Genomic DNA, 13,401 nt, shown 5'->3' with positions numbered 1-13,401 from the left:
ACTGAGCTCTTAGAAGCACATTTATCTGACCTGAATAGCCGTGAACGATGTGCTAATGGTGTGCATAAGGTTAGGTCTTACACAACACGGCCAGCCTAAAGCTCTCTCAACAACAACTTGAATGAGCACCACTGGCTCGCTTAACATGTGCTTCGTGAGCGATAAAAAATCTTTTCATATTTGGGGTCACGTAGATGTCATATCTGATGTTTCATTTTCGATCAAAATGCGTGACCTGCAGTTAAACTAGATCCCTGCAGCCATTCCTGTATCTTCTGGAGAACGAGGTTCCCAACGGAAGCGGAGCTTGAGAAAAAAATGCGAACGCCAAAAGCATTGAAAGTATCCTTTTAGCGTTTCTCCCGAGTCACTGGAGCCTGAGCAGGTGGAATCACGCCCAACCAGGATTCGGAAGGAGGATCGACATGTGCACGGTGTGGGCATCTAGACCACTCGAAATTCTCCGGTGTGACTGCGAACAAGGAACTAGGCGTTGCATTATGAATTGGCCAGGGTAACTATGGCTCAGCTGGCGATAACTCGATCAAGAAATGTTAAATAGAGATCTATTATAGTGAATTTTTGGGATTTTGAAAAAATCAAACTTCCGCCTATACCTCACCCTCACAGTAAACTTTTCTTGCGAGCTCCGTTTTACTTCTGTCACAGAGGTGAGGCATCTGAAAATGTAACACGCGCATAATCTACGGGCCTGCCAAGGGGTTGATGACATAACTGAGCCATGGACCTATCATAAGCGGTGAATATATGGGCGGGTCAGGTATTTACACTGTACAAAGTGGAAATGGGAGTTAGGACTCCTAAATTAATTGTATTTAAAGCCTCGTACTAACATTCACACACTACATCTTTTATTTACGAAGTCAAGTGTTTAGACCCAGCCGTATGGCGGTCAAGTGATGCTTGAGCAATGAAACTGGGTTACGCAATTGTTCATGTGACCTATGAGCCCTCGTAGAACTCCCTATTGTATTGCAAGCATTGACAAGCAGTATATAGAACCACTGTGGATAGTCAAACACAATGATATGTGAAACACACAATAATATTAGATAAAAACACGCAATTTGGGGATCTATTTTGTTCAAGATACTTGACCGAGGAGGGCATACACTCACCCCTGAGTATCCAGTCAGTTGACAGATTGTGTGGCAGACATGCGGACCTTGCATTTGAGACTCAGTCGCTTGATTTTCATTTGGTTGCAATCATCTTGGGCAAAATAGTGCTGTTTTTCACTACTTAACTAGGTCAACAACAAAACATCGACCACGAGAATAAAAAGAGAAATTGCAGAAGAGCACGTGATATGTAAAATTCTAGGATAATTCAGGGCCTCAATGGTCTTCTCATCTACCTCTAGAAGCAGTTTGGACGGCAATATTATTTTAATCTATCTCAACACCTTCAACCCACACCTAGCTATCACGGTCAACTAGGCTATCGGTTTTCTGTGCCAAAAAAACTAATAATCTCATAAAGTTAGTAGACACTATGTATGTAAAGACTACAATAGGAAAGCAAAGTGTTCTGATCTCGGATGAGCAATTCTCGTCTACGTCTAGATCTTCGCGCAATTGGCCAAGATATCTATATTCTAAATCAGTATGTACTAGACTGAGTTGGTATCGACACATTCTAAATCTGGCAATGCCCGAAAGATGGCCACAGTTGAGTACTCTTTGAGCAAGAGTGGCAACATCATGCGCTATGAAACGCTTCAAATCGCTTGTGATATTTGTGCGGAAAAGTGCCTGTATGGGTTTTGGGAGGTGGCGAACATGATATTTCAAAAAACCTCGAGTGTGCCTTTGCTGCACCTCATATGCTTGGATGTTCCTGTTTCATGTTCCGGATTCTGTATCTAGGGTGAAATTGCCTCCAGTTGGTTGGAAGATGGCTAATAGAATTTACACCTGAACTAGAGCTTGAAATTTGAGAACAACAACGTTGGTCAGTTTTTTTTATGACGGAGCGTGCATATACATGCAGGTGCGGAGACCCCTCAAAATGGTCTTGGCTTGCAATTGGTCTCACGGTTGATTTCGAATTAATCAACAGAGATACAATATCTATCACCTGAATTCTGCTTCCCCAATAATTTTTTCGACCGTATACCGCAGTATTTGTCTATAACAGTTGATCGGAAGTTTCTAGAGGTATGCACGGTCATGCGTGAGTCACTAGCTCAGATGTAGTAATGCCAACCGCTGTAGGTACATAATGCTTGAAAGATAGATAGTGTATCTGTTTATGGAATTGAGTGGCCAATCTTTTAGTTCAGAGCTGCCATCCTATGAATGTCAACCTGTGAGCGTGCGAGAGGGAACGGCGGGGCTAGGGCCTCAGCTACAGTTGTTAGATGTTGCTATTGTAGCGGGCTCGTCCTCGTTTGCTAAAGGCATAGTATCGGTTAGTCCGCTAACCGATGTTTATGCTGGCTACCTCTCAATCAGCTTGATGTGTTCAGAGGAGGTTATGCACAAAGGTAGCTTTGGCGTCGGTGGTAATTTCAAAGCCAGAGAATTTACATGTTCCCGCACGTCCATGTCCATTTGCCAAAATCTGAAAAAAGGTTTTGTATACGAGTACGAATTTTCATTTCGGTGTTTCTCTGACGAAAAGCCAGAGTGTTCGAAATGTCGGACAAAGTACTGTTACGCTCATACTGCAACCCCTCCATCCGTAGGCAGTGCATCGCCTGTGTCGGAATCATTTTATGACGTTGCAGTGAGATACTTTCTGGAGGCCCGGATTGACACCTGCAAGCTAAGGGCCCGAAAATTTGTTTACCATTTGCCGGAGACCACCTCCTTCGATTTGAATGTATTTAGCGATGCGAATGGGCCGCTCAACAGGTTGTACGAAGTGGGTACTGCACTCAAAACCGGTTTTATGAGAAAGAATTACAAGGGAACGTTGGCCCTGCAAATGTATCCGGTCTACCATTTCAACAAGCTGGATTCATCTGAAACTATCACAGAAGGTGTCGCTAATCTCAAAGTTGTGTACTTTCCTTTAGGAGGCTTGGTACCTCATCCCAAACTTTCTGCTACTTACAGTATTCGGCGAGTTGTTATTGCCGCGACAGGAGGAATGAAGTTCAGAATTGATAATGAAGGGTATAGCACGAAACGAATTCCTATTGCGCATGGAAAACTAGATCTCAGTGAGGCGACTTGGGAAGACAATACGTTGAATGTATCTGCCAAGTATGGCATCCAAAGGCTACTTGCCTCATCTCTTTCTTATGCTTCCTGCTTGTCCTATGGCAGTTATGAATTTACCGTTACGGTCAAACACCCAAGTGGTGAAGTGAGCTTGACTGTTCCGTTAGTGCTTCAAGCTACGCGTCCACCTTCATATTCCTAATATTTTATCCTCGTAATTTATGAAGTAGTTAAGTTGATAGTTTGCGTACTCCGGTCGTTGGACGAGCACACGGCTATGTCCGAAATTGTCACCGCTGAATATGTAATCATACGTCAGAAATGACTCTGAGGATTATCGAACTATCCATAAAATCACGGATTTGTTTGTGTACTTATGGTTTTTATCTGAATAGGCAAATATGGTGCAGTAAAAATATAACTAAAATCAATGCCTTTTAAGACCGCTCGTTAAATCTGGCAATGTGAGGGCAGCTGAACTAGGTTTCCCTTGGCGGATATGTAAGCTGACTAGCACTCCTACCTCGACCGAAACCGGTTGAGGCATTGGGCGGCTGATAAACGCGGTTTGGGTCGTGATCAGTAGATTGCGGGGCACAAAAACAAAGCAAAATAGATCAGGATATGTTCGTAATTCATCAAATGCAATTTTCTTCATAACGACTTTCGAGCTCCGCCGTATCGAACAGCGTGTGTACTAATCGGTGCCTCGAGCCGATAAAGCTGCATAGCCATGCATACGGTTTACTCGTCACCACTCATTGATGGAACTTATGTGGGCGAGAGCCCCCGAGCTGCCAGCCTACGAAAATGGGCCAGTGAAGGTGCCTGCATCAGAAGAGTATGTGCCCGCTATTTCGATAGAGGGTCTACCTCGAAAAGTACGCTACGGAGACTTTGTGACTGGCACGGCGGTGATATCTCCTCGGGCACGGCTCACCAACCAGCCGATACAGGTTGAGCTTTTGTGCGCGGAGCGCTTACTGCGTCCACGCTTAGGATTTGCAGACGAATACAATCGGTATTATGTCGCCAGCAAGACCATGATTCCGAATACAACAGAAATGCAGGCGGATGCCCGCTACAAATTCGCCTTCTCACTTCCCGTACCTATGCCACTGGAGAGCAAATGCGAGAATTGTGACGGATTTGATTTTTTAATACCGCCATCACAGGGTGGTGGCAGAAAACCAGATAAAACAGCAATGAAATATTCTGTCATTTGGTTCGTCAAGGTGTCATTGGTAAACCGTCTTGAATACACTCTGCGCGATATTGAGATTATTGCAAACACACAGCTACCGTTCGAAGGGCATTACGCAAAAAAAATTGAAGCAAGTCAGAGATTAGTGGAGGGTCTGTTGAAGAAACACTCTCTAGGAATCTTATCAGCCGAGGCTAAACCGGTTCTTGTCAATTCATGTGAAAGAAGGACCTGTTCTGTCAATATTTCATTGTCTTATTTCCCAACCAAAGCTCAGGGTCTGCGCAAAACGGTAAAGGCGTTTACAGTTAGCTACAGCCTGTCCCAAGTTGTAGAGTCGCGATCCCTAGATGGCTTCTGTGCCGCCGGTACCTCTGTGGAACCATTCAAAAACCAATCTGTTCTAGCTCACGCCAAAGTACTGTCGCATACTCAGTGGGATGACAATGCTGCAATTTTGTCGTTCAACGTTGATTTGCCTGACAACCTCGTTCTCAGCTATTCGACCTGCCTTTGTACTTCGTCGTACGGGCTTAGAGCAACCATCAAGCATGCACATGGATCTCTATCAATTGATATACCCCTGTGGCTTTCATTTGCTCCTCCATCATACGAATGATGTTTATTGATCATTATATATTCTCAACCATCACTGCATCTAAAGAGCTTACGCAATGTACTCATCACCGATGGACTTCTTTTCTATGGGGATGTTCATCCTCGATGAGATACACTGGGGCCAGAAAAAGTACAACGACGTGATTGGAGGCGCTGGAACGTATGCTGCGGTAGCAGCTGGGTTGTTCCTGCCAAAAGACGAAAGAAACCGAGCAGGGTGTATAGTTGATATGGGCAGCGACTTTCCACCAGACCAGCTCGATCAATTGAAGAAATGGAAAGTAGGCTTTTATTTTCGCACTAATGACGACCGATTGACCACGAGGGGCTGGAACAACTATGGCGACAACGAAGCTAGAGACTTTAGGTACATGACGCCCAAACTGCAGGTCGATGCGAAGGATCTGCTCGAATATCCTCCAGCTGCTAATGCCAAGTGCATACATTTTATTTGCTCACCGCCCCGTTTGTTAGAGTTTGTGCACGAATTGAAGCCTCAGAAAGGCCAATTGGTCCTGTGGGAGCCCGTGCCAACCGAGTGCATACCTGAGCAATGGCCCAAGTGCCGGCAGTGTTTTGATAAAGTGGACATTTTGTCTCCGAATGCCAAGGAGGCAGCCTCGTTTTTAGGAAGAAGGGAACCCCAGAGTAAGAAGGAGATCGAGCAATTGGCCGGAGAGTATTCAGCGTTCAAGGGCATGCTGGTTATAAGAGCGGGCCACCTCGGGTCTCTGGTCGTACAGAATGGGCTCAAAAGATGGTACGAACCCTACCACCTGGACCAGGAGAAAGTTGTTGATCCCACAGGAGGAGGTAACAGCTTCCTGGGTGGACTGGGTATTGGATTAGTGCGTTATCCCAAAGAGCAGGCTACGGCCATGGCATACGCCAATGTCGCTGCGAGTTTCATGATCGAGCAAGTTGGGTTCCCTGAGTACGACCCCGAAACCGATCGTTGGAATGGAGACCTCGTTGCAAATCGAGTGGCTAAATATCGAGCAAGAGCTTATTTAGGTGTGTTAAACTAACAAGGATCGACGCTTAACCTCCAAGCATCACGTAATTCAAGAGAAGAGAGTTGGTGGGCAATGGCCGCGAAAGAATTGCATCTCAAGGGCATTGTATTGACCATTGCAACTCATTCGGGCCCGCAGTACGTCTACCATTACGCTTGTCCAAAAAGCAATGATCAGGAAGTCGAGGACACCTGGTTCGATGACACCGACTCGGACGATGCGATTGACTGGAGCGAGAGCGATGAGGAAGCGCCTTATATCCCCATTGCCCTGAATCTTCCTGCGGGATCACTTTTAAATACCTCGACCCGGCGCAGAAGACGCAGAGCAATGACGGTCAAGTCAGGTCAAGACAGCATTGTCGTGCAAGAGGAAGACACGACGCAAATCCCTAAAAAGCTTGCGCAGGACGCAGAGAATTTGGTTTTTGGTTTCGATAGTAGGTTTTTGGCCGAACTGTTAAGTCCTCCCCGGCAATTGTGCAACCAACGTTTTGAACTCGCAGTTGACGGTGCATCTTTCGTGGGGCTGCCAGTGCATATACTTCCCTCGGGTACTTGGAGGAAATTGAAACAAGTCAAGAAAAACAGTGTTGCCAGTGCTGAAGGGATTAATGGAGACAGTGACGGTGCTGAAGAAGATGGACAAAAGGAGAGCGAGCTAAGAGACAGCATCAAGGACCTGAAAATCGAAAACGAAAGCTCTATGGTCCAATTCAATGTCACATTGGTCTTGGTCCCTCCCACACAACGGGCGAAACTACACACGGATCAATTGTACCAGTATGTGGTCTCTCAACTGGCCCGCATGCTTCGCCATGAACAGGCGAGAGACAATTATGTTTGGGAGGAGGCTATGAAAATTGCCAAAATACGCGAAGAGTCAATGCATGACAATAATATTCCCAACGCTAATGTCCTGGATATTCGGATTCGACAGTCCAGTGAGCTGGCACGAGCCCTCCACCACATCTTCCAAGCCATCGCAAGCAATGGTATTGCACGAGTTCAAATTGGTCACAAGATTCGTGCTTTTCAACTGCCGACCGACCACGAGGTAGTGAGACTTCCTCACTTTGTTGATGAAGCCACGCTTGCTCGTAACCAGTTGTATCCAGGGACGCTGCGGATCCGGGGAAAAGAAATCGGGGAGGATTGTGCAGAGAGTTACAGTTTGCTGTTACTAGACGAGCCTGAGAGAATTATTCGAGATATCGAGGTTGATCCCTCTGGACCGGTTGGCGCGCTAATTCGTAATATCCAGCCCACGATATCCATCCAAGCCATGGCTAACCAGAACAATCTCAGCCTCAAGCAGATGATCAGCTTGGTGTATTCCTTAGTTTACTGGCGCAGGGCCCGTATTATCATTCCGATTAGCTCGCGACATGTGTACGTTGTCTCACCATTGGCAATATTAAACAATCTGCAACGGCTGTCTGTGTATTATACTGATCTGTTCCCTGCAATGCCGCCTTTGCAGCGATTTTTGGCAACACTATCGAGTACCAAGCCGCAGCCGTTTGCCTATTTTATTCCTTCTCGAGATCACCGTGATATTTATCTTCGCGTGCTGATGTGGCTTTTGCAAAACAACCTGGTGGTTCAGCTTCAGACATATGTGGCCATCATGGTGACGCGCAAGATTCAATTGACTGTCCACTACGAAGCAGATTATCTTGGCGAGCCCGAGCATGCGGCCACCCAAAACAATACTGGGACTGAAGATCCGCGTAAAACTGACACGAGTGTTGACAACAGTGCGAAAAGAAACATCACGAACGAGTTCCCCAAGAAGGCACTGCCCCGGCTGGAAGAAGCGACTGATGAAAGTGACCACGATAACTTCAGAGATTGTGTTATAGACAACCCCTTGCAAGCGACGCTGGTTCAAAAGAAATGGCTGAACAAAATTGCCGCTAGCAAGTCGAGAGAGATGGGAGCCATGTTCCACAGACTGTCCAAGTATTTTAATGGAAAAGACTGCTTAGAACAAGTGCAATTGCACGAGAACCTCTCCAAGCAGGAGCTCAGAAAGTTTTTGGACGACTTCTCAGAATATTTAATCACCTATAGGCACTGGTAGTATAAATAATGTTAAGCATTATGCGGAATGTAATTAGTCTTCGTCGTCACTGGGTTCCAGAGAGCTGAGTTCCGACTCGACGGCAGATAAATCACCGTCCGCTTCCACGACATCGGCCGAAGCATATTTTTGGACCATGCTACGGACATGCTTGACGTACGCATCATGGTCTCTATTCATGAGCGAGGATGCTCCTGAATTGAGCGGATCCGACGGATTGGGGTAGGTGAGAAGCTGAGGCAAAAATACATCAAAGATGTTGATCATGTCAAACATGGGGCTCCAAGCTTGGTTGATAACATCTAAACATACAGATCCGGAATTCTCGTCGATATTCGGGTGGACGATTTTGCTGGTAAACCCAATTGACGGCGACTTGTAGGGGTATTGGTCGGGCAGCTCGACATGGATTCTCCATACGCCGCCTTCGTATGGGGTCGATGGGGGCCCGTGAAAAGTCACATGGAACTCTTGCCTGCAGTTAGTATTCTGCATACGGCTGCTGCAAATACTTACATGTTGTCGTTCACCAAGGATACATCGTAATTGCTCAAGAGTCTGGGGTTAGTATTCGGGCCGGCATAAACTCAGGTTATTCGCTTACAATTTCATCACATCGGTCTCGATCCTGCGCTTGGACGAACTGAAACTGAATGTTAGCTTCCTACTGTCGGTATTGGAGAGCGCCACCTACCTCATGCTGTAAAAAAACCGCCGTCCTGCAGTTGGGTTGGCTGAGGCAATCCTGCTCTGTACTTAATATACATCTGGATCCGCCCCCTACCCTGGCGATAGGGGCTGCATAGTAGCATTTGGTCTTCTTAACCGGATGGCGTCAGGGCTTGTCAGAGCCGACAGGCACTAGAACAATGCTAAATAAGTAGTTAGAGTTATGTCTTTAGTAGTTGCCATTGCCTTGCCCCCTATTCCACACTTTCTCTTTCTAAGCAGCTGATGGGTATGGCCGGCGATGCTATCTTCAAATGGATCTATAGTATGCACTGGTACATCTTCGGATGCGGCAGTAAGTGGAATGGCTAGCACCCAGAGTACAATAATGGATATGAACATGATAGATCTGTTCGAGGCCATCGCGAGCGGGCAGCTTGGTCCGTCTGAGGTCGCACCCGACCTCCACCCACACGAGCCCCGGCATTTAAAGGACGCCACGGAGAGCGAGCAGGCATCTGGAACCCGAGTCAAGCGCAGAAAACGTTCGCGGTCACGTTCGCGAGATGCAGCCGCCTCGATTCACCCATTGAGCGTGGTTTCAGTGTTCAGTAACCTGATGATTGTCGAAGACACTTTACGGAAACGATATGTCGACCTGGAAAAGAGTCGCCGCAACCATGCAGGATTTTTTTATTTTATGGTAGGCCTGGCGTGTCTCTTAACATACGTGAACCTCGTAACCCCTTCACCATACCGCTGGATTCGGTTCCTGGAGGTTATGCTAAACATCACCATTTACATCTCGCTTGGTCTGTTCTATCTCACGGGCCTCTACGGCAAAACATTCGTCGTTGCCCCAAGGTTTATTCACGACACCAACAAGGGACTGCGAGGCCTCAATGTCCGGCTGGTAAAAGTCCCGCCCACCTGGAGAGAGCGGTTCTGGAGAATCATAGATCCTGTGTACGTGGTGAGATACGGCCGACTTGTCCAGCTTGTGCTAGTGCCACGGGCATTTTCTGCGCACTTTGTTGAGCTGTGGGAACTGTATCGTCGAGAGTTCTGGGAAAAAGAGCGCCGGCGCCAGCTCAAGAAGGCCAAACAATCAGGCGCCCGCCGGAAACGCAAAAGCCCCCGGCCCAGGCTCTCTTCTTTTTCGAACCCAACAGGCGAATTGGACGATCTCCATGTCCAGCAGTTAGAACTTTAACCAAATAATCATCCCTTATTTTTGGCTATCTACTGTACCTTACTGCTTTAGTCCCAACCCTCTCACTGACTTTTTCCGACTTCCACTCCTCGCATGAAGGTCAAGGATCGGCAAGTTCTTGCGAAATTTCTCGCTGCGCGACCGGCGGCACTAGTTATAGCTGGCTGGATTCTTGTAGTTCATGTTGTGGGTGTTGCGCTATTTGCAACTGGTTTCCTTCTCACAAGGCCGGTTTTTTCAGACGTCACGGAGGCCAGCCTCAACCCGAGTAAGGCCTTCGATCGAGCAGTGATTCTTGTGGTGGATGCCTTGCGTTATGACTTTGCTGCTGAAGTAGATGAGGAGACAGCCACGCAGTTCCCCTATTTTTCCAATCAGCTGCCGTTCCACGACATTGTGAGCTCACCAGAGCACGGATTTCTCGTCAAGTTTATTGCTGACCCTCCCACCACTACTTTACAGAGGTTGAAGGGTCTCACAACGGGATCCCTTCCTGCGTTCATTGATGCGGGATCAAATTTTGCCGGGACTAAGATCGAAGAAGACAATTGGGTTGCCCAAATGGCGCGGCGAGGGAGCGTTGGCTTTGTTGGAGACGATACCTGGCAAGCCCTGTATAGTGACGAGTTCGCCATCTCATATCCATATGACTCGTTGAATGTTCGCGATCTCGACACCGTCGATAATGGTGTCAAGCAGCATATGCCCGGGCTCATCGCCAACCGTACGTTGGATATTGTCATTGGCCATATGCTTGGAGTTGACCACGTCGGGCACCGGTACGGACCAAACCATCCAAAGATGCAAAACAAGTTGCAAGAGACTGGAAAGTTCATTAGCGAGATCGCCTCACAGATTGACGATAAGACCGTGCTGTTCGTTTTCGGTGACCATGGTATGGACTCAAATGGAAACCATGGCGGCGATTCGACGCAGGAAGTGGAATCGGCACTCTGGGTTTATTCCAAGAGTCCCAAGTTTATGAGCTCTGGACCTGAAGAAGTCAACCAGATCGATTTTGTCCCCACTATTAGTGCTCTGCTTGGTTTACCCATCCCTTTTAACAATCTTGGGTTCCCTATTCAGCAAGCCTTTGGTTCAAACAATTTTGAAAGTGCCGCTGAACTTACAGCCCAGCAATTGTCTAAATACGCAAACAAGTTCGGAAAGGCAGAGTATGCTGGTAACTGTATTGGAGATGCTCACCACTACCAGAAGACTCTGTTGGACGACTTCCGCGCCTCTTGGATCTCTTTTGATTTGCCAAGAATGGTTGCAGGTATTGCAATTCTTGTGTCCTCGGCTCTGGTATTGATTATCTTTTACAATATTTTGTCCGCAATTAGCTTGGAGGCTATTGCTAGGACAATGTCCTGGGGCGCCATCTTCGGGTCAGCTATCGGGTTTCTGGTTATCACTTTTGGCCAGATGAACTCAACAGCAGACCTTATTTTGTGCTTTGGCGTGGGTGTCACAGTAGGCATTCTTTTGTTTGCTTCAACGACTGTTCGCTTTGCCTTGACAGACTCGAAGGGAAATTACTGGACTTTGTTGGGCGTTTTCCTTCTGGTTGTACAGTGCCTGGTTTTCTTTTCAAACTCATGTGTGATCTGGGAATCTCGCATTTTGTTGTACTTTACAGCTACGACTTTTGTCGCGCTAGGAGTGAGCTGCATTAGCGGTCATTTTGTTGTGCGCAAACTGGGTCTGGCATATGTTGGCTGGACTATGGTTGTCCTCCGGGCAACTTCCTACTTTTATGCCTGCAGAGAAGAGAATGGTACTGAGTGTGTCACTACATTTTATCAGCCAGGGACTTTGCTATCCCCGGTGTGGACTTTAGTGACATTTTCGGTACTGACTTTAGTTACACCAATTGTGCTTGGTCGATTCTATGCGATCGGACGTAGTTATGTTGGTATTGCCAAACTCATGTTCCGAGGCACCACGGTAGCTATGCTACTGTCTGTTCTCTATTGGTCGCTGGACACTGCAGAGACTCATGCCGACTACCATTCGGAGACAGTAAGTATCTTCAAAGTTTTCCTGAGTCGGTCCATTCTCGCCCTGGGCTTTATTGGTGGAATCTACATTTGGTACCGCAGCGAGCTCTGCATCGAGGTTGATATCCGTGGTGACAAGCCCAAGATTGAGGGCTATAATAATGTATACGGAAGTTACGCATTTTTGCCTTTATTATCCATCTTTTGGGGTCTTCTTGTCGTCAACAAACCAGCTGGTGCGGTTGTTTTGTCCTCACTAATGTATACCCTGTTTGCAATTCTCGACCTGGTTGATCTCACAGGAACCAAGTATACATTCTTGGTTCCTGTCTTATTCAACTATGTTGGAGCCATGTACTATTTCTGGACTGGCCACCAAGCTACGATCCCCTCAATTCAGTGGGATACTGCTTTTGTCGCCACCAGGCAGCTTTCTTACCCCATATCGGCAATCACGGTGGTATTGAACACCCTCGGACCACTGTTGTTGACTGTCATAGCTAGCGTCTTGGTTGCCACGTGGCGTCGCCCTCCTTTCAAGGAGCCGCGACAAATCCTCGCCTACGTTTTGAGAGCTGGAGTGGGCACCAGCCTGGTCACCACAATTGTAACCACAGCAAGCATGGTTGCAGTAACCTGTTTACGGCGTCATCTCATGACGTGGAAAATCTTTGCCCCGCGTTTCATGCTCGCAGGTATTTCACTATGTGCTACCGATCTGTTTGTGATATTCGCACTACTGATCGCAGGCCACTCGTTGCACAAAGTAACCAAGATTTTCAGTTAAAAATAGAATCATCGCATAATTTCAATGTTTTGAAAGATACAAAATTAACAAAATAACATTAATACTTATTCGAGCATAAGATCGTCGTCTCCTTCCAGGGCCATAGCTTCCTCTGCTGCACGGCTATAGCTGATCGGAACGGATCTAATACGCTCAGATGGAATAATACTACGACCCAAGAAAGCTTCAACCTCTTTAACCTGCTCGTCGGGGACATTCTTGCCGTAATCCTCGCGCAAGTGAGCGATTGCTCGAGTCAGCACTTCGTCTTTCTCATTGCTTTCCTGCAGTTTTGCGCAGACTTCACGTTCAGCTTTCAGTTTACTCTCGAGCTCACTCAAATTCTTTTTTAGATCTTCCTCGGTCACGTTTGGAAACAAGCGCGGGGGCTCAATGCGCGAGACGGGGGCTGACGAGCCCAAAACGTGACCCAGCCATTCGTGGTGACGCACATATCTCACGGCAGCAATATCACGCAACGTAATAGTATCTAACTCGTAACCAAGCGTTGTCTCACGCGGCTCTGGTCGCCTACCGGGTTGGTCCATTGTGAGAGTTGACAAGCGGCTGCTGACTCAGGGGAAAAGCGGCGATGAGAGCGGAAGGTGATTAAAT

At 47.1% G+C, this 13,401-nt stretch overlaps 8 protein-coding genes across 8 annotated transcripts; 6 read left to right on the top strand and 2 right to left on the bottom strand.

The window, feature by feature from the left end:
* Positions 1-2,274: 2,274 nt before the first annotated feature.
* B9G98_04263 (hypothetical protein) lies at positions 2,275-3,393 on the top strand (the record flags this gene model as incomplete). The annotated part of the gene is made up of 1 exon (XM_024810820.1): positions 2,275-3,393. One exon carries the CDS (start codon positions 2,275-2,277, stop codon positions 3,391-3,393), a length of 1,119 nt encoding a protein of 372 aa, XP_024666588.1.
* A 562-nt stretch (positions 3,394-3,955) lies between these two features.
* Positions 3,956-5,014, top strand: B9G98_04262 (hypothetical protein; the record flags this gene model as incomplete). Its single annotated transcript, XM_024810819.1, has 1 exon — positions 3,956-5,014. One exon carries the CDS (start codon positions 3,956-3,958, stop codon positions 5,012-5,014), a length of 1,059 nt encoding a protein of 352 aa, XP_024666587.1.
* Positions 5,015-5,069: 55 nt separating this feature from the next.
* On the top strand, positions 5,070-6,041 carry B9G98_04261 (Uncharacterized protein C16C9.01c; the record flags this gene model as incomplete). Its single annotated transcript, XM_024810818.1, has 1 exon — positions 5,070-6,041. The coding sequence occupies one exon, from the start codon at positions 5,070-5,072 to the stop codon at positions 6,039-6,041; it is 972 nt and encodes a 323-aa protein (XP_024666586.1).
* Positions 6,042-6,101: 60 nt separating this feature from the next.
* On the top strand, positions 6,102-8,114 carry B9G98_04260 (Nitrogen permease regulator 3; the record flags this gene model as incomplete). The annotated part of the gene is made up of 1 exon (XM_024810817.1): positions 6,102-8,114. One exon carries the CDS (start codon positions 6,102-6,104, stop codon positions 8,112-8,114), a length of 2,013 nt encoding a protein of 670 aa, XP_024666585.1.
* A 33-nt stretch (positions 8,115-8,147) lies between these two features.
* Positions 8,148-8,813, bottom strand: B9G98_04259 (Ubiquitin-conjugating enzyme E2 8; the record flags this gene model as incomplete). The annotated part of the gene is made up of 4 exons (XM_024810816.1): positions 8,148-8,589; positions 8,631-8,672; positions 8,719-8,763; positions 8,809-8,813. The coding sequence occupies 4 exons, from the start codon at positions 8,811-8,813 to the stop codon at positions 8,148-8,150; spliced, it is 534 nt and encodes a 177-aa protein (XP_024666584.1).
* Positions 8,814-9,147: 334 nt separating this feature from the next.
* Positions 9,148-9,996, top strand: B9G98_04258 (Sporulation-specific protein SPO7; the record flags this gene model as incomplete). Its single annotated transcript, XM_024810815.1, has 1 exon — positions 9,148-9,996. The coding sequence occupies one exon, from the start codon at positions 9,148-9,150 to the stop codon at positions 9,994-9,996; it is 849 nt and encodes a 282-aa protein (XP_024666583.1).
* A 93-nt stretch (positions 9,997-10,089) lies between these two features.
* On the top strand, positions 10,090-12,786 carry B9G98_04257 (GPI ethanolamine phosphate transferase 3; the record flags this gene model as incomplete). Its single annotated transcript, XM_024810814.1, has 1 exon — positions 10,090-12,786. One exon carries the CDS (start codon positions 10,090-10,092, stop codon positions 12,784-12,786), a length of 2,697 nt encoding a protein of 898 aa, XP_024666582.1.
* A 65-nt stretch (positions 12,787-12,851) lies between these two features.
* Positions 12,852-13,334, bottom strand: B9G98_04256 (hypothetical protein; the record flags this gene model as incomplete). Its single annotated transcript, XM_024810813.1, has 1 exon — positions 12,852-13,334. The coding sequence occupies one exon, from the start codon at positions 13,332-13,334 to the stop codon at positions 12,852-12,854; it is 483 nt and encodes a 160-aa protein (XP_024666581.1).
* Positions 13,335-13,401: the final 67 nt, after the last annotated feature.

Source organism: Wickerhamiella sorbophila (genome assembly GCF_002251995.1).
Source record: "Wickerhamiella sorbophila strain DS02 chromosome Unknown contig2, whole genome shotgun sequence".
Lineage (NCBI taxonomy): Eukaryota > Fungi > Ascomycota > Dipodascomycetes > Dipodascales > Trichomonascaceae > Wickerhamiella > Wickerhamiella sorbophila.
Note: the sequence above shows the minus strand (reverse complement) of the source record. Positions and strands in the feature narration are given on the sequence as shown.